The 18204-nt window shown below is 47.8% G+C and overlaps 1 protein-coding gene across 1 annotated transcript in view; it reads left to right on the plus strand.

Annotated features, from left to right (window-relative positions):
* The window catches only part of grin3ba (glutamate receptor, ionotropic, N-methyl-D-aspartate 3Ba), a 97699-nt gene that overhangs the window by 47821 nt on the left and 31674 nt on the right, over nucleotides 1–18204 (plus strand). Inside the window, exon 2 of the mRNA XM_061844243.1 lies at nucleotides 12441–13120. Within this exon, the coding sequence (XP_061700227.1) occupies nucleotides 12441–13120 (680 nt within the window). The remainder of the gene's footprint in view (nucleotides 1–12440; nucleotides 13121–18204) is intronic.

Below are 18204 nucleotides of genomic sequence, written 5' to 3' on the forward strand. Positions count from 1 at the left end.
TCATAGATACTGTCTAGGAGTCTGTTGTTAGTTAGAAGTGATCCGCATATCATCTAAATATGGCTCAAAACCAAACGATAGGATAATATTGCCCCGGTCACTTCACTCGAATGTGTCCGCGGCGGACGGCTTCTGCCGGTCTGGCTGATACATACTGTCCGGGACTCTGTTGTTAGTTAGAAGTGACCCACATATCATCTAAATATGGCTACAAATGAAACGATGGGATAATATTGCCCCGGTCACTTCACTCGATTGTGTCCACGACGGACGGCTTCGGCAACGCCTCGTCCGCAGTGGACGGCTTCTGCCGGGCTGGCTCATACATACTGTCTGGGAGTCTGTTGTTAGTTAGAAGTGATCCACATATCATCTAAATACGGCTCGAAAAGATGGGGTAGTATTGCCCAGGTCACTTCATTCGATTGTGTCCATGGCGCATGGCTTCTGCCGGGCTGGCTCATACATACTGGCTGGGAGTCCGTTGTTAGTTTGAAGTTATCCGCATATCATCTAAATACGACTCGAAAATATGGGGTAATATTGCCTCGGTCACTTCACTCGATTGTGTCCTCGGCAGACGGCTTCAGCGACGCCTCATCAGCGGCGGACAGCTTCTGCCGGGCTGGCTCATACAGACTGTCTGGGAGTCAGTTGTTAGTTAGAAGTGATCCGCATATCATCTAAATACGACTCGAAACGATGGGGTAATATTGCCACGGTCACTTCATTCGATTGTGAGACGTTCTCTTCTTTGAAAAGAGCTTCCGTGTCCCATTAGTATGTGGCACGGCGTGTTTTTAACGGCGGATGTCGCGGAGTGACATCATGAACAGGCAATGCAGGCAAGATGGCAACCTTGCGCCTGGATGACGCGCTCGCCGCTCACATTTATTTTTTCATATGACATTGAAGTGAATAATGTTCTACGTATTTTCCATTACAATATGTATTTAGAATGTTAATAGGCATGACACTTGACCTTTAAAATTTAACGGTAGACAAAGCTGTCTCGCTAAATGTTAGCATAGCCAACTGTTAGCACTTTGACAATACTCAAAATGCAGAAGTCTTTAATAATTCCTGCATTTTCATATATTGCTCAGTGAGAGCTTTTTTGCATTCATGCGCTTTATATATATATATATTTTTTTTTTTTACACAATTAGCATTTACTAGTGATTGGATATCCTGTAATTTTATTAATATGAAAGTAAAAAAAGTAGCTCGCATACTTTCTTTATGACGTGCATGCCTTGATTGCAATTATCGAGCAGAAGTTTTATCCGCGATGTCGTTTTGGCAAGCATTTTTTTTTTTTCCCGTGCACAATACGCACCCGAAATGCGCCCGTGGTGATTTTACGGCGTCGTTCGCCATCACTGTGTGAATGTGTGTGTGTTTATTTCCCTTATTATTATTATTTTTTTAACAATGCAACCGTGTCTTCCTGCGCCATCCTGGCTCCTTACCTTTAACGGACTCTCCGCGCTCGTACCCGCCAAGCCGCCCGCCAAATTGGCCCCGGGCAGGCCGAGCGCCGGGCGTCCGTTCGGTCCAATCAAACGGAATTCGCGGCATGCGGCGACGCCTGCTGTGTCGAGAACCCCCCCCCCCTGCCCCCCCCCACGCCGTCGAGCCGCCGCGTCGCGCAAATCAAACGCTGCAATCTGCTCGCCGCGTTTTCGACATCCCATCAACAAAGAAGTGGCAAATTTTTGCATGTTTTTTTTTTTTTTCCCCCCCCATCCTGCGCTGGTGCCCAATCGTGCAAATCATTTTTCTGTTGCGATGCATCGCGCCGCGTTATGTAATAACGTAACGCGTTTTCACCTCGGCAAAATTCAGGCCTCATTTTGTCAGGAACACACATTTAGCGTACCGTTCCAACACATTTTCTTTTAACATAATCTCCTCCTCCAGAATAAAAATAAACCCAAAAATGTTTTGTTTTTTAATGAGGAAATATTGCACTTTAATAATACTTTCATCAGATAATATTCTACCAATAATATTTTCCAATAAAAACGTTATTATATAACTTAATTAAAAAATTAATTATTAATTAATTCAATTAATTGTCACACTTTGCATCAAATGAAGAGCCGTTGTGCTGCCCACCTTGGCCACTGGGGGCAATATAATACAGACGGATGGACAAATATACTGTACATGGACTTCTGTACAGTATACGTGTCTCATAAACATTGTATGAATGAGTACTGTCCATCCATTTTTCTTTGACGCTTATCCTCACGAGGAGTGCTGGAGTCTATCCCAGCTGTCAACGGGCAGGAGGCGGGGCTCACCCACCCTGAACCGGTTGCCAACCAATCGCAGGGCACGTCGAGACAAACAGCCGCACTCACAATCACACCTAGGGGCAATTTAGTGTCCAATTAATGTCGCATGTTTTTGGGATGTGGGAAGAAACCCGGTGCCCGGAGAAAACCCACGCAGGGCACGGGGAGAACGTGCAAACTCCACGCAGGCGGGTCCGGGATTGAACCCGGGTCCTCAGAACTGTGAAGCCAACGCTTTACCAAGGTGACCCCACCGTGCTGCCGAGTACTGTTATATTGAATGTCTAAATGTGTTTCTGCCCCGTTTGTGTTCAAACATCAGTTGCTTCGAGGCCTGTATGTATATTGCCATTAGCGTTAAGCTAGCGGACTAAATTCCTCGCTGTCAACTTTTATGACATTTTCATAGTTCGGCTTTTCTATTTCTAAACTGTCACGTTCATGCACGAAAGCGTATTTCATCCATCCATAACGCCGCGCTTCAACATTCCATTTCCATTCTCTCAGACATGCTTGATACGCCGGGACGCGCGCCCCGCGACGTCATCAGTATTCAACTCCAGCGCCCAGAAAGATGTTTGCTCATTCATAACTCGAGTGTTTATTTGCATGCAATTACGCAACAACAATTGTCCGGTCAACTGAGGCGTCCCCTTCCACGCGGCTTCATCGACTATGCTAACAATGCTAACGGGGTTCGCCAAATCGTCGGGATTGTTATTCCGCAAGTGAGCAGATTGTTTTGTCCTCTCCAATGGTGCAGTCGATCAGATTCCACTTGTGTGCGTGGTTGCTTTCAGAGTTGATAAGGGAGTGGCGGGGGGCGGTGTCACCCTTTCATGATCTTTTCAAGACATCTGAGAATCGGGCCTTTGCTGGCTTTGATCGCAAGCAAAATGAAACTTTCCAAGGAAAGTTTTGTCGTTACGTTCGAACGCCCGTGCGAAGAAGCAATCGCAGCGCACGAGGATTGGTCAAAAGGTTTAAGACTTACGATCGTCTTCCCCCGGGTTAGGTGAGAAAATGCTCTCTTAACGGCGTACGATGGAGGATAAATGCTCAGGATTATCTTCCGGAAAGATCCGGCGATTGTGCCTTCTCTGAAATTGATCGTAACGGAGGGAAAATTGCTGCGTGTAGGCTAAAACGCTTTAATCGATGTCAAGATTGGGAAGAAAAACTCACGATTAACACACACCGGCACGCACCACAGGATAATCGCCGGAGGTGATCTTTTCGGGACATCCGGAAATCGAGACTTTTGCTGGCAAGAGAAGCGACAATTCTCAAAATTGTCCCGATTATCAGAACGCGTGTACCCCGTTTAGCGCGCCCTGCCCGAGAGGAAAATCGGTGAGGATCATCTGACGATCAGGCCTTTGCCGACTTTTGAGTTCAAAGGCTGGGAAGATCCTAAAATTTGGGCTTGATGATCAATACGTTTGTACGCCGATTCCCGAATTGTATCTGCAGATTCTTCATCCGCGGAAAAAATTTCTGCCGCTTTTCCGTGTCGTGGAAGTAGGTTTAGCACGGATAGCCGGACTTCCCTTTCCCCAGTCACTTCTTCCTGGAGGGATCCCGAGGCGTTCCCGGTCCAGCCGAGAGACGTAGTCTCTCCAGCGAGTCCTGGGTCGCTCCCGCCGGTCTCTTTCCGGTGGGACGTACCCAGAACACCTCGGCAGATTCTTCGATTCATCGTAATAGCGCTTTTTCCCGATTGGCTAAAGTGATGATCTGATAACTGTATAATGTGTTTTCATATATAGAGTCAATATATTTACATATATGAATTAAAAAAAAAGGGTTAGATTGACTTACGTATGATTTGTTGCAATATTTGAGTGAGTTTATGGTGTTTTGAAATCATATTTGGCACCCTGGCGGAAGATCCAACAGACGCCTCTCGTTCTCATTCAAGCCGCAAACTCTCAGTCCCTTTTTCCACAAGTGCGGATATTAAACCCCGCATATCAGTCTCCTTTTGCCCGTCTTTCGTCTCCCACGTATATTTACCGGCGCTATCTGCACCTGCGCGAAATACGAACGCTGTTTCGGAACGCCGCCTCGGCCCCGCTTCCTCATCACGAGCTTTGTTTGCCTCCCGAGGAGGAACCCAAAGCGCCCGTTCGCCGGGGTGGGGAAGTACAAATACTTAAGTCGATTTTTTTTTTTATTATTTTTTAGGTGTCTATACTTGAGTATTTCTTTTTCTGACGAGTCCTTACTTGCTCAAAATAGGTTCCATTTTTTTTTTTTTTATAGGAATTTATTTTTCGTCTGTGGATTGTAACAGTATATTCTAAGGAATATTCAAGCACCAAGGCCATTTCTCAATTTATATCCAAAATCAATTTCCGCCACTCAAATGTTTTAAAGCGGTGTTATGTTCCAGCCTGCAAAAATACAAACAAGAAGCAAAATAGCGCTGCGTTGTATAAAACCACGGTAAACGATAATTAAGGAAAAATTAAAGAAATACTGTTGGTTATGTAAGATGGGGGGGGGGGGGACACCAAGACACGGAAAAATATAAATAATTACTCAATATAGTCCCCTTAAAAAAAGAAAAGATAAAAAATGCTCAGCACTATAAGAAATATAGCTGAGATATTACTTGATGGTTAAAAAAAACAATAATAATAATTCCAAAATAGGGAATAAAGTTACTTTTTCATTTTATTTCATTGCTGGTTTTTTTTTTTCAAACCCATAGAGACTTTGCAGAAAACATGAAATATTACCATAGTAAATATATTCCGATTGTCATCTCATCTGTGGAGGTAGCAAAAAGCGCAACTTTGACAATGACAAAAAACTCCCTTAAAAAAAAAAAAAAAAAAATCGTTGGCTACCGAATGGTTGAACTGGCATGAACATGAACATCATGTCCTCGTCTTGGAGTCCTGCATTTGCGTCCGCACCCGCGCCGTTTGTTTGTGACAGTTCAGGGCGTACCCCGCCTCCTCCCCGTTGACAGCTGGGATAGGCTCCAGCACTCCTCGCGACACTCGTGAGGATAAGCGGCTAAGAAAATGGATCGATAGTTTTGCCACCTGCGTCGCGTGCGTGTGGCGCTCTCGAGGTGAAAGGCGTCCACCGTGGGGGGAGTCTAACAAACGACCCCGAGCTGGATGCCCACCTGAGGCCTGCCGCCGCCATCTCGAAAGGCTTGACGGCTTTAATAAGCTCTCAAAGTGCAGGCGCTGGCGGTTGCTTTGTGCGCCGGTGTTGGGAAATCTATTTTTTGCGTCGGCTCGAAGCTTTCCGCGCCGACGCCTAAATAAGGAATGAGCTTAGTAACCGTGAGCTGCTCCCTTGTGTCGTGATCCGGCGCACCCCGTGTCAGTCTTCCGGCTCCACGCCGCCCAGAGATCCTCGCGGGTTTACGGGCGGCTTGTCTACGAGGAGTTCTTAACCTGCTAGCTTTGTAACAATACGCCAAAAGTCAAGGTTCGCTCCGTGGATTGGTTTTTGGGTCACGGCTGGGTTAACATGAGATATAGTGAGGGAACAAAATGGCAAAAAGTACTCGTGTGCTTGTTTTTTTTTTTGCGTTGGAATCAGGAACTGTCAAGATGCTCTGCACTGCTCTGGGCGGTGACACCTGTGACCGGTCACAGCTGCCACGTTTGGACTGTAATTATACAGGAACTTAAGTTGGAGTGTTTGTCCCTGGCATTTGCCAGTTCGTTGCATTCACTGCCTGCGGGGCTCTCGGCTTCTACGCGTATGTTAGAGTAACCCTAGTCACGCCGATTCTGTGCCCTTTAGTTTGATCCTGTCCCAGAGTCACCGGGCCTTGCTGTGTGTCTTTTGGATCCCGCCTAGCTTAGCCTTTCTGTGCCTCTGCCTAATCGGACCGCTACACCGTGTATGACCCAGTTTCCGGAATAAACCTCATTGAACATTATGCCTCTGCCTCGAAGTCCTGCATTTGGGTCCACCCTCATACCGGAGGTTCGTGACATGTTGTTGTGGTGTAGATTTTATTTGATTTGGTGTCACGTTGTGTCTTTTCTTGTGACCTGTGTTCATATCTTGTCTTGCTCGTTGGCCCCCTTCCTTGCCGTTCGTTGCCTCCGGTCAATTACATTGTAATTACTTCCCTGGTTTCTTTCAGTCTGTGTCGCTTTCTGGCGTCACATCAACACGTCGTGTTGAGAGTTTTTGGTTCCCTTTGCTGCTTTGTTACTTGGAGACATAATTCATGTGGGATTTTTTTTTTTAAATTTAGATTTTTCTCCAGCGCCCTGTTTGCTTTGTTTTTGGAAAAAAAAATCATTATTAGTTTTGGGGTGGGTGGGGGGCGGGATTCATCCTGCTTAGCCTTCTCGCTTCTCCGCATTGGGGTCCTCCACTTTTTTGCCACCATTACCACAAAAACTCAACAATATTCACAGGAACAGATTATTTTTTTTAAACAATACATAAAAACAAAAACAAAACAGCAACCTGCTTGCCTTAAAACTTCCAATAAAGGAATTATTTTCAGGGAGGGTGGGGGGTAAGATTTCAAGTATGGCCTTGGATCATTTCTTTTAAAGGCAAGTACAACGTCAATAATTTTATTCATTTTACTATGAATGTTCTACTTTTCTAAGAATTAAAAAAAAAAAAAGAAGGAAAATATTACCATGCGTTTTTTTTTTTTTTTTTAAATAGGAAAAAAGCGGCGCTAAAAGAAAATCCTCTTGGTGAAATGGTTGTCCTAAATTAATCATTTAAAAAAGAAATACATTGAGAAATATGACTGCTATAAATCAATACAAAGAAATCCCGAATGAAAGTCAATCTAATTAAAAAAAAATGCGATAACGACCTTCGGTGGTTTCAAGGGGCCCTCGGAGAGCATTCGCGCAATGCCAAAACGTGTTTTCGACGTACAGTGCGCGCGCGCTGCCTTGGTACTGTAGCGTATTTGTAAAGCGGGCCGACCTCGCGCGACGTCCCATCTCATCAGAATAGCGGCTCGCGTCCAAGGGCTGCTAATTTGCGTGAGAACGGGCGGCGGGCTTTATTTTACACCGGAATAATGCTGACGTTTCCCCCCCCCTTCACTTGCTTATCTTGCATTCTTCCTTTGGAGCCTTTGCGCTCGCGGACGGAACTTTTACCTGAGCGTGGCAAAAAAAAAAAAAAAAAGAGCGGTATCATGCATACAGATGCTCAGAGGTCAGGGACATTTAACGCTCTTAGCTAGCGTCTGCTAGCTTGCTAATCTGCTAACATTTGCTACAAAAGTGCTTCCCAAATTTTTTTTTTTTTTACAGCGCTCCCCTATTTGGAGATGATTTTTTCAGCAGCCGACCACGCCCCCCAGTTTAATAAACAATCTGCAACAGTTAAGGGTCTTAAGACGTCAGAATTTTTTTGTAAAAAACTTTTACGACAATCCACTTGCACTGGGCCCAAATTGAGGCAAAGTGCTAATCCAGCGGAGCAATTATAGAGCTCGTGCACCCACGTCATAAATTCACGTGACTTTTGTTTACGTCGCCATGTTGACGGTCTAGCTAAGCATTGCTCAACGCTAAGTCGGTTGGAAATATGTCTTGTAGCACGACGCCCATAGTCTTGTCCGATACCGTTAGACATTTAGAAGGTGCAAATAAACGACAGTACGTGGAAAAATTCGATAATCTCAGCATAGAGGGACCGGTATTTAATACCGAACTCGATGTTTTCGCCGAGAAGAAAGCGGACTGTTAATTCGCTTCCGCTTTTCTTGGGCAACGGCATCTACGCGCAGATCTGGTGAGTAAGTCGTCGAGATCTAGAGTTTGAAAGCGTAGAAAAGTCTGGACGCATATGAATACTTCATTGCTGGATCGGTTCCCACATAGCGACGGTTTCGACGGCTCGTGAACGCGGAAGCGCGTTCGGCGACACGTTAACCTTTGCCGGAATCAGTCAATCTTTTCAGCTAGTATTCAATACAAATACTAATAATTAAATGAATGATCCGTGGTTTTACACAAACCCTCGTTGTTTAACTATGATTCGAAAAGAATTAAGAGGACTGAGTCATTTCCACGGAACGTACGCGGAAGCGTCTTGCGGCCACACGTTAACCTACGTAAATCTCTCTGACAGACGGTTAATTTTCTTTTTTTTTTTTTTTTTAAATACGCATTGGACTCATTTGAAAACAACGCATATTTAAAAAAAAAAGGAAAAAAAGTCTGTCGGTGAGAGGTTGACCGAAAGTTAACGTGTGGCCGCAACATGCTTCCGTGTACGTTGTAGACGACTCCCTGTCGTTTTTTTTTGTTTGTTTGTTTTTTTTTCTCAACGCATTGTTTTCAAATGAGCCAACTTGGCACGATAATTACTTTTTAGTACTTTTGTGATTGAGGAAGAATAATTCCTACCTTAAATGAGGCGTGGGTGTATTTTGGTCGGGCTCCATCCATCACGTTTAATTGCCGAAATCCATCGATATTTTCTGGTCTTTTCAGCTGGTATTCCATAGAATGATCTCTTTGAATATCTGTCTCGTCTGTCGTGACAACCAACCGCACAACAGGTCTCGGGTATTGTAAATATTCGCCTCCGGTTCAATGTCGAGCAACCTCCGTTTGACCGGCAACACGGCGGTGTGAAAATTAGGAAGTCACGTGCACGAGCTCCGTAGCCTCACATGCCATTTTTGCATTATGGTTCAGTAATCTGGCATCCAGCTGCTCCATTCATTTTAACGGCTGTTACGCAGTACAGTACGTAGGAAAAAAGGTAGAACCTTTCACACGGCTTCGAGCGTTTCATTCCGCGCCGTAAATCAAGGCGTCGGTCGTAAATGTTACGCGCGACACGGCGCCCGTACGTTCGCTCGACGATTCCGGCCTCTGTTCCCGACAACCGGAAATACCGGAAGCGTCTGTGGCGTTCCGAGCCCAAAAGACGTCCATCTTGTCCCGTCTTTTATGTTACATACGTACCCGGGGGAGTACGTAAAACCTCCGCCTGCATCAAATCAAGCGTGTCTGGGCACACTTCAGTCACTTTTTCACTCGGCGCTGGGCTCCTTTTGTTTACTCCCGTGTGGGGCATTTCCATTTGAATGAATGTGTCCAATCTGCACTTTTGTGTGAATATTTCATCTTTAAATACTCGCAGGTGACGTATAAGTACACGGGTAGCGTGCGTGCGTGTGTTTATGCGAGCGCCGCAAATCTCCGCGACGGGCGTTCAATCGCGCCTTTTTACGCGGACGCTTACAGATGAATGCGTTTGCCGACGTTTGGAGATGCGCGTTGGGCGAATGCTAATCCGCTCATCCGAAATCTTCTGAAGATGAACTTTGGACATTCCATATATGAAAGATCAACCTTGCCCGGAGCGCTGATAGGATGAAATATTGTCATCCTCCCCAAAGGAAGGTGTTGTTGGTGGGGGTTGGCGGTGAAGGGGGGTGGGGGGGGTGGGGGGCAGTACTTCCATCTGTGTGCTGCATTCAAGGACAACAGTGTTATCCAGTTTGGAAGCGTATGAAACAAGCCAGTGTTGTCGCCGAGGTGGAGAACTGTGGACACGACTGTCGCCCTGCCAAGCCGACTGAGATGCGGCAGATTAGGTCGGGTGCTCTTTTGCAATCAAAGTCCCGGTCGTCAGAAGTCGCTAAAAGACTCTCCGACGCGATTATCCTTGTGCTGTGGAACGTGTGAAATGTGTTTTTTTTTTTTTTTTTTTTTTTTTTTCTGTTCAGAAAAACAGTTCAGGCCAAGAATCACAAATGTTAAACATGTTTAGAATGGGGGCCTCCAAATCTGAGACCATGGTCCTTAGTCGTGCCCTCTCCGGTCAGGGATGAGATCTTGCCCCAAGTGGAGGAGTTCAAGTATCTTGGGGTCTTGTTCACGAGTGAGGGAATATCGGTGCAGCTTCTGCAGTGATGCGGACTTTGTATCGGTCCGTTGTGGTAAAGGGGGAGCTAAGTCCAAAGGCGAAGCTCTCAATTTACCAGTCGATCTACGTTCCTACCTTCACTTATGAGCACGAGCTGTGGGTCGGGACCGAAAGAACAAGATCCCGGATGAAAGCGGCCGCAGAGTGTCAGAGCTCGGTCATCAGGGAGGGGCTCAGTGTAGAGCCGCTGCTCCTCCGCATTGAGCCAGATGAGGTGGCTGGGGCATTTGATTTGGATGCCTCCTGGACGCCTCCCCGGTGAGGTGTTCCGGGCATGTTCCTCCGGAAAGAGACCCTGAGGACGATCCAGGACACGCTGGAGAGACTATGTCTCTCGGCTGGCTTGGGAACGCCTCAGGATCCCTCTGGAAGAAGTGCTGGGGAAAGGGAAGTCTGGGTATCCCTCCTGAAGCTACTTCCCCTGTGACCTGACCCGGAGAAGTGGTAGAAGATGGATGCATGGATGGATGGATGTTCAATGTTGAGGATCGCAAATTGTCACGTGTAAAATGGAACAAAAACGATTAAGTGGCTCAGAAACACCAACAAATCGAGCAAATTTGAGGATTTTCCAAGTCAAAGCCGGCAAAAGCCCGATTGTCGGATGTCGCAGGATTATCCTGAACTCTTGATTGACAGCAATTCCCATGAATCACTAATCCAAAAAGTGAAATATTACACACATGCCAATAAATCATGCTGAATGTGAGGCTACCCCCCCCCCATACCCCCGCAATCAGATTTTGCAAAAACCCGGTCCTCAGGAGGTTATAAAAGATTATCCTGATCTATTTTCCTGTGGTGTGGAATATTTATTTTTCCCCTCCTCACCAATCTGATCAGAAAATGCTTGAGGCTAACAAACGATAGTTAAACCTGTTCAATAGTTCCGATCACAAATTCTCGTGTGTGGTGAACCCCAAGTCGAGGTGAGTCGTGGAGTCTGAGATTCTACCGTGCGATGGAATGGAAAAACGATGAAGTGGTGTCCGAACAATCGGGCTAAATTTCCTCACTTTTGTTGGCCATCTCTATGAAATGATCCCGGGTGATTATCCAGTGGTATGGGTGTGATAAGATTTCCCTTTCCCAAACCTGACTGATAAACGTTTTGACCGGAGACGATGAAAAATATCAAAATGTTTACCATTTACGATTGTAAATCCACACGTGCGCGGTCAACGCCGATATTCTGCGATCGAAACCATTGGTCAACTTTTGCCGATCACAAGAAAGTCGTGTCCGGAAAAGGTGCATCATCCCCCACGCGTACCGATCATCGGTTTCCCCTCGTCCAATTTTTTTTGGGGTTTTTTTTTTTCTGTTCAATGACGACGTTCATTCGGTATGCGACTCGCTGACTCCCCGTTTGAGTCATTTGACTTTGTTGTTTTTGCGTCGGCCCTCGTGACAAACAACTGTGGCAAGGCTCGATTTGTTCTCTTTTTTTTTTTTTTTTTTTTAAATCCTACCAACGCTCATAAACATCACGCTTAATGTGATTTGATGTCATTCAGCTGGCGGTGCGTCTTCTTGCCCATCTGTGAATCTCTTTGCGGCTCTTTTCTTTCTCTCTTGAATCCAAATGTTTTTGTCTTTCGAACTGGCTTATCTTCATCCTCTGAAGTCCGCAGTGGAAATTCACCAGAGCGGGCCGCTCGCGACGACGATGATCTCACCGTCGTGTCGGAACGTCGCGTTCCCCGCGGCGGCGATCACCTCACCTGCCTCGCGGTTCTCGGGTTCAGGGATTGAATCTCCGCTCCACCGAGGAGTCGGCGCGTCCTCTCCGGTTTTTTCCTCTCATTAGAAATGCTGCAGAAAAGACGTGGATCGAATCCGACGGACCGGTGCTTGGTTTCAAAAGAACCGTTTTTTGGTCCCTTGAAATTGTCTGACATGTTTGCAGCAGCGAAGAATAACCAGAAGCGTTCCCCCAATCGGAACCGACGTCGGTTCCGTTTATGTTGCAGCAGCTATGGTAACGCTTAAATCCGGTCCGGTCGTAGTTCCTCCCCCACCCCCTGAAAATTTGATTCTACAAGATTAGTCAAATGAATGTAAAAGGCGAAGGGGAAAAACCAATTTTGTCTTGGAGAATGGATGGGTGATCGATGATGTCATGTTTTAGAGAAAATGAGGCGGAGTCAGCCACTCGAAATTGCTGGTGTGAGGAGAAGACTGCTTGTGAACACCTTTGAAATCGTTTTTGTCGTTGTTCTCCAACAGAACGCGTTCCACCTGCAGATGTCGGCCCGCGTGCCTCCGTCCTCCCTGGGCGGCTTGCTTCTGGCGGTCCTGCGGGGCGGCGACGGGGACCGGGGCGGCGCAGAGGAAGGCGGGCGGGGCGGCGCCGCCGTGGTCTGCCCCGGCTGGGAGGAGGGCAGCGACGGGCTGCTGTCCCACCTGCGGAGCCGCGGCGGGGCCGCCTGGCACCTGCGGGACGTGGTCAATCTGACCCAGGTCTCGGGGGCCGGCGGACGTGGGGAAGCCGGCGAGGACCAGCGGGAGAAAGAGGTCCTGAGGATCCTCTCCGCGCGCTTACTGCGGGCCGCCTCGCCCGTCTCCAGCGTCCTGGTGCTGGGCTCGGACCCGGAGTGTCTCTCCTCGGTGCTGCGGGCGGCCCAGGGGCTCGCCCCCTCGCTCCCGGCCCTGCTTTGGATCATGGGGTATCCCCTGTCACCGGACTCCCTGCACACTTTGGGGGGTCCTCTCGGCCTGCTGGCCTACGGGGAGGTCGGGCGCAAGCCCGTCAGCTTCTACATCCGCGACGCGCTGCAGCTGATTGGCCGAGCCGTCACCGCGGCAGCCGTGGCCAGGCCCGACTTGGCGCTGATCCAGAACGTGTTGAACTGTTACGACAAAGCGACGCGACGGGAACCGGCTTCGTCGGGACAATACCTGTCCAGGTACGCGCACACACAATACAGGAGAATAATGTGTAAGATTTTTATGACATCATTAATCCAGTTTCTGAATGATTTTTTTTTTTCCCATTTTCATATCATCCAAATATTAATCTAGTTCCTCATCTAAACTGAATGCATTTTTTTTTTTTGCATTTTCATGTCATCCAAATATATTCTTATTGATAATTAATGATTTATAAGACATCGTCAATTTGCATATTCTGACCAAGACGTAATGTTTTTTTTTGTACATATTCTTTTACTTCATCAGGATAAACATTTTAAATTTGATTGTCTTCATATTCGTTATGTGATTTTTTTTTTTTTTTTTTCCCCAATGAATGCAAATGAACGGAATACATTTTTTACGTGATCCACGTGTGATTTCTCAGCAAAATTTTGTCTGGATTAAACTGTCTCGCTAAATGGTTTTATTCCTATAAAAATGTTTACTAAAAAAAAAAAAAAAAAAAAAGCTTCATTTATTGGTGAAATGTCCTCAGAATGTAAGGAGTTAGCCTAATCTAACGGTAATTCATTTAATTTTCAAGGAAATTGAATTTGATTTGGCAACAGCAGTATGAAAATAAAATGTTTCATGACGTCATTGCCACGCGAAGGCACATCTGCCAAAAACGCTCCCCCAAAAATGTTCTTAAGCTGTTTTTTTGGTTCGTTAAGCCGCGCGCATGGTAAATGCGCAGCTAGCCGTTCGCCTTTTGAGTGACGCGGGGCCGGCGGGGGCGGGGCGTCGCTACGGGAGACGACGGCGCGTCGGCGCCTTCTTCTTCGTCGCTTCCTGCAGATTTTAAAGAGCGCCTGTGACAGCTTGCGTCAGCCTCGCCGTCTATTCACACTTGGGCGCGTGCACGTGTTTTGAGCGACGTATTAAGCCGTTAACATTTTCCACTTACAAAGCTGCGATCCCGTCGTGTTTACGCCGCTGTGTGTGATGGAACATCGACGCGACATCGCGTGGAAAATCTCCGCTCTGACGGCTGATGTGGAGGTTATTTTTGAGAAGGCACAACGGATGAAATAGCGTGTATCAACTACCCCCACCCCCCCCCCCCACGCCACCCCCTCGGTGGTGGTGGAGGAGGAGGATTTGCAACCGGAGTGACGCGAGCGCCAGCTGAGCGCCGCAATCGACGACATAATCGCTCGCCGGAGAGTCCCCCGTCGTCCGCGGTTCGAGCGAGCGCCGGCCGCGCCGGGGCAATTTCGAGGCGGAGGCTACGGGCAAGAACGAGTCGAGAGGGTGTTTACAGTTGCAAAACAATATCAGCAGATGACTCGGTTGCCGAGAAGCTGGAGGAAGTCGCTAGAACTGGTCTTATGTAGTCCGACATGACCTCTCCGAAATAGCAAGAACTGACATTTCAAAATTGACCCGAAAACCGCCTCCATCGTTTTTCTGCGGAACCTAAACTATTTGCACAACAGACTGAATCCATCCATCCGTTTTCTTTGTCGCTTATCCTCACAAGGGTCGCGGGGAGTGCTGGAGCCTGTCCCGGCTGTCAACGGGCAGGAGGCGGGGTACACCCTGAACTGGTCGCCAGCCGATTGCGGGGCACACGGAGACAGACGACAGTTGTACTCACAATCACACCTACGGGCAATTTAGAGTGTCCAATGAATGTCGCATGTTTTCGGGATGCGGTAGGAAACCGGCGTGCCCACCCGGAGAAAAGCCACACAGGCACGGGGAGAACATGCAGACTCCACACAGGCGGGTCCGGGATTGAACCTGGGACCTCAGAATTGTGAGGCCAACGCTTTACTAAAAGCCATCACAAGAATTCCATCCATCCATCCATTTCCTTAGCGGCTTATCCTCACAAGAGTGCTGGAGGCTATCCCGGCTGTCAACGGGCACGAGGCGGGGCACACCCTGAACTGGTCGCCAGCCAATCGCAGGGGACATAGAGACAACCAATCACACCGAGGGGCAATTTCGAGTGTCCAATTTTACGTTGCATGTTTTTGGGATGTGGGAGGAAACCGGAGTGCTCACCCGGAGAAAACATGCAAACTCCACACAGGTGGGTCCGGGATTGAACCTGAGGCCAACGCTTTCCACCTGAACCACCGTGCCGCCAAGACTGCTGCCCACGAATGGATTATTAATCTCCTAAAAAGAAGACAAACTACAGATGTTGAACTTTCCTAAAAAGAAAAGTCTCCGACTTGTCTGCGCCGTTCGTTTCCTCGAACGAAAACAAACGATTTAAAGTTGCACTTTTATAAAAAGAAAATCATTGTGATGTTGCGTAATATTCTTTAAACCTACTGCGTGTTTCTTTCATTTCATTTCATCTCGGACTTTCCCAAAAGGAAAAAATTTAGCAGTTCGTTAAGAGTACGCTACTCTTCAAACTGTTACCGTTGTACTTGTTAGCTTCGGCGATCTCCTAAAAACTACTAAAATTGAAGTTGTCATAAAAGAAACGATTTTCAATGGATATATCATCTGCTTTTTTAAAAAAAAAATGGACACGCACTTTGTTGTTTCCTCACTGTACCGAATGTGAGCAAACCGTGACCTTAAAATCAAGGCTCGCGCCGAAATGTGAACTTTGGCGTACCGTTGCACCCTTTAGGACAGAATTGTCGGTAGGGATGAAGATCGATAGAAAGCTGGAGAAGAAAGTCTTTTGAAGGCGGGGGGGGCGCACTGAGTCACCGTGCCGAGAATAAACTTATAGCCTTAAAAAAAAAGTTCCGAAAGTTTGGCTGGTGTTCTATTCCAGCTGTCTATAATAATCATAAAATACACCGTCGCTTATTCCCGAGAGAGCATTAAAGAGAAAACACACAGACGGGGAAGCCGGAAGGGGAAGACGAAAAACACAAATTAAGCCGCAATGAAGTCGAAGCAGCCCCAGAGAGGGGGGGGTGGTTGACGGCGAGAAATCTGAAATCGTTGCCATCTCGCCGGACACGGGTTCCGTCCCCGCGAGAGAGATTGAAAGCCCCGAAAACGAGCTCAGTCGGGCGCCGTCCCCGAAGGGAGTAAAACTTTCCTCGCGCAGGAAGATGGAGCGATAAGAAGGCGAGACGAATGCCCGAGTCGCTCCGACGGAGTCATTACTTACCGACGCCGCTTTGTTGACATTCAGTCTTCAGCGCGGCAACGGGCGGGCCGGGTGTTATTGGCGGGAAACCATCTTTCTCTGATGCCGCCGGGGTGAATTAGCAACGGGACCTGACGCCGAGGTGGCCTGTCCTGGACCTCAGGATCCCGCGTTTATCTCGACACCGGAATCTGGAAAAGTCAAGGGAACGGACTTTCGTTTCCTGGTTTACTTGCAGGATGAGAGTTTCGTCCGTGGACCGCCACAGAAGCAGAATCTCGACACAGAAATCTCACAAAGTGGAGAAACCGTGAGCTTTCATTTCTATCACGCGACACGGGGACCAGCGTGTGGGCCGCCTTGATGAATCGTCTTGTCTTTTTCTATATGATGATTCAGCCGCGCTATTACCGTGAGTGATTTCGGCATCTGAGGCCGGGGGGGGGGGGGAGGGGGCGCTGGCGCTTTTATTGTCGAGGCGGCTGATGAGGAAACATGAGCGGCGGGCGACGGGGACGACGCCAGGTGCACTTGGAAGAAGGTTTTTGCAGAAGACAGATGATATGAATTGATTATCACACCGCTGAAGTAAATAATGATGCCGGGGGGGGGGGGAAACCGGCGGAATCCGCTAAGGGAAGAAGACCGGGAGCCGAGGTTAATGACCCGTTATGATCGTTGTAATCTTTTTATTTCACCGGGCGGATCTCGTGCTTAATGGGAAGGGGATTACATTCTGCGCACGTCGATTCCTGTCTTGAGCCCACGACGGAGGAGTCTGAAACGGGGAAAGACAAGGTCATCTCGAGACGGACGTCCTCGACAGCCCACGCACGGTTGACCGACGCGGCCATCCCTCCGTTCTTTAACATTTAAACAATCCGGTCTACAGTTTCCAGTGACCCAACACCAATCGAGATCTGATGAAACATTACTCGTACGGATCCGCATCGAACCGGGCGGTTCAAGAGGTCCGGCACGGACTCACGCGGCCACCGGGATTGCTGCTCCTCATGTATTTCCCAGTTAATGGAAGCCACCGGGGGAGTGAGGCGCATGACAATGTCCCGTCGATCCGGAATTTTCCAATTCGACGAAGACCCCGCGCTGCTCCGCATTAACTTTTAATTATGACTTTCACGGAGATGCAATTCCCCCAACCGAGATGGTTCGCCGACGCGCCGCTATCAGACCGCGGCCCTCCGCAATCTCCTTGTTAACCTTTTGATCGGCGCTTCCCCAAGTTTTCCGTTCCTTCGTTTTGGTGTAAGTCGGGCGGGAGCCCGAATATCAGCTCCGGCCTTCCGGTGTGGAGTTAGCCTCCTTTGTTCTCTCCATCTTCTGTTCTATCCTAAAAACATGAACGATAAATCATCAAAGTGTGACAAGCGCGGCGGCGGTTCCACCAACTCAAACAGCAAAACGAACACCCTGGTGTTCCTTACTGTTAGGCTAATAAACCGCACGCATTAAGCGAAAGCGATTAGCATTTAACGGTTGCTCAACCGAGAAGTCAGGTGAATGATCTATTTTAAAAATTAATGACCGGTCAAAAGTGCAAAAGCAAGATTAAGCGGCAACCGTTCCAAGCTATAGCCCGACCCCCGGGCCAAAGTCAGCCGAGATCGGCTAACCCTCGCCCGAACCCCAGAGAGAGAATCCTGTTCTTTTTGGAAGGACGACGTTTTAACTTGTATTTATTTTCAATCGGCGTTGTTTTTATTGGCGCGCGCAACGTCTTTTATGTACCCGTGAGCAACGCAAGCCGTTAAAAGGACGAGCGAATTCCCCCATGGGGATAAATAAAGTAGGCCTCACCTGCTATGTCACGGTTCATTGTTCGTCCCCCCCGCGATATCGAAAAACTTTCAAGCGATCATTTATTTGATGTTTTTCCATTATACTTACCCCCCGTAATGCCCTCTCATGTGGGAAATGAGCGCCGCAGTTTGCATTTCGCACTTTTCAGCCATTTATTGAACACCGGGAGAACGTTAAAACACA

This window comes from Syngnathoides biaculeatus, chromosome 15, assembly GCF_019802595.1.
Source record: "Syngnathoides biaculeatus isolate LvHL_M chromosome 15, ASM1980259v1, whole genome shotgun sequence".
Lineage (NCBI taxonomy): Eukaryota > Metazoa > Chordata > Actinopteri > Syngnathiformes > Syngnathidae > Syngnathoides > Syngnathoides biaculeatus.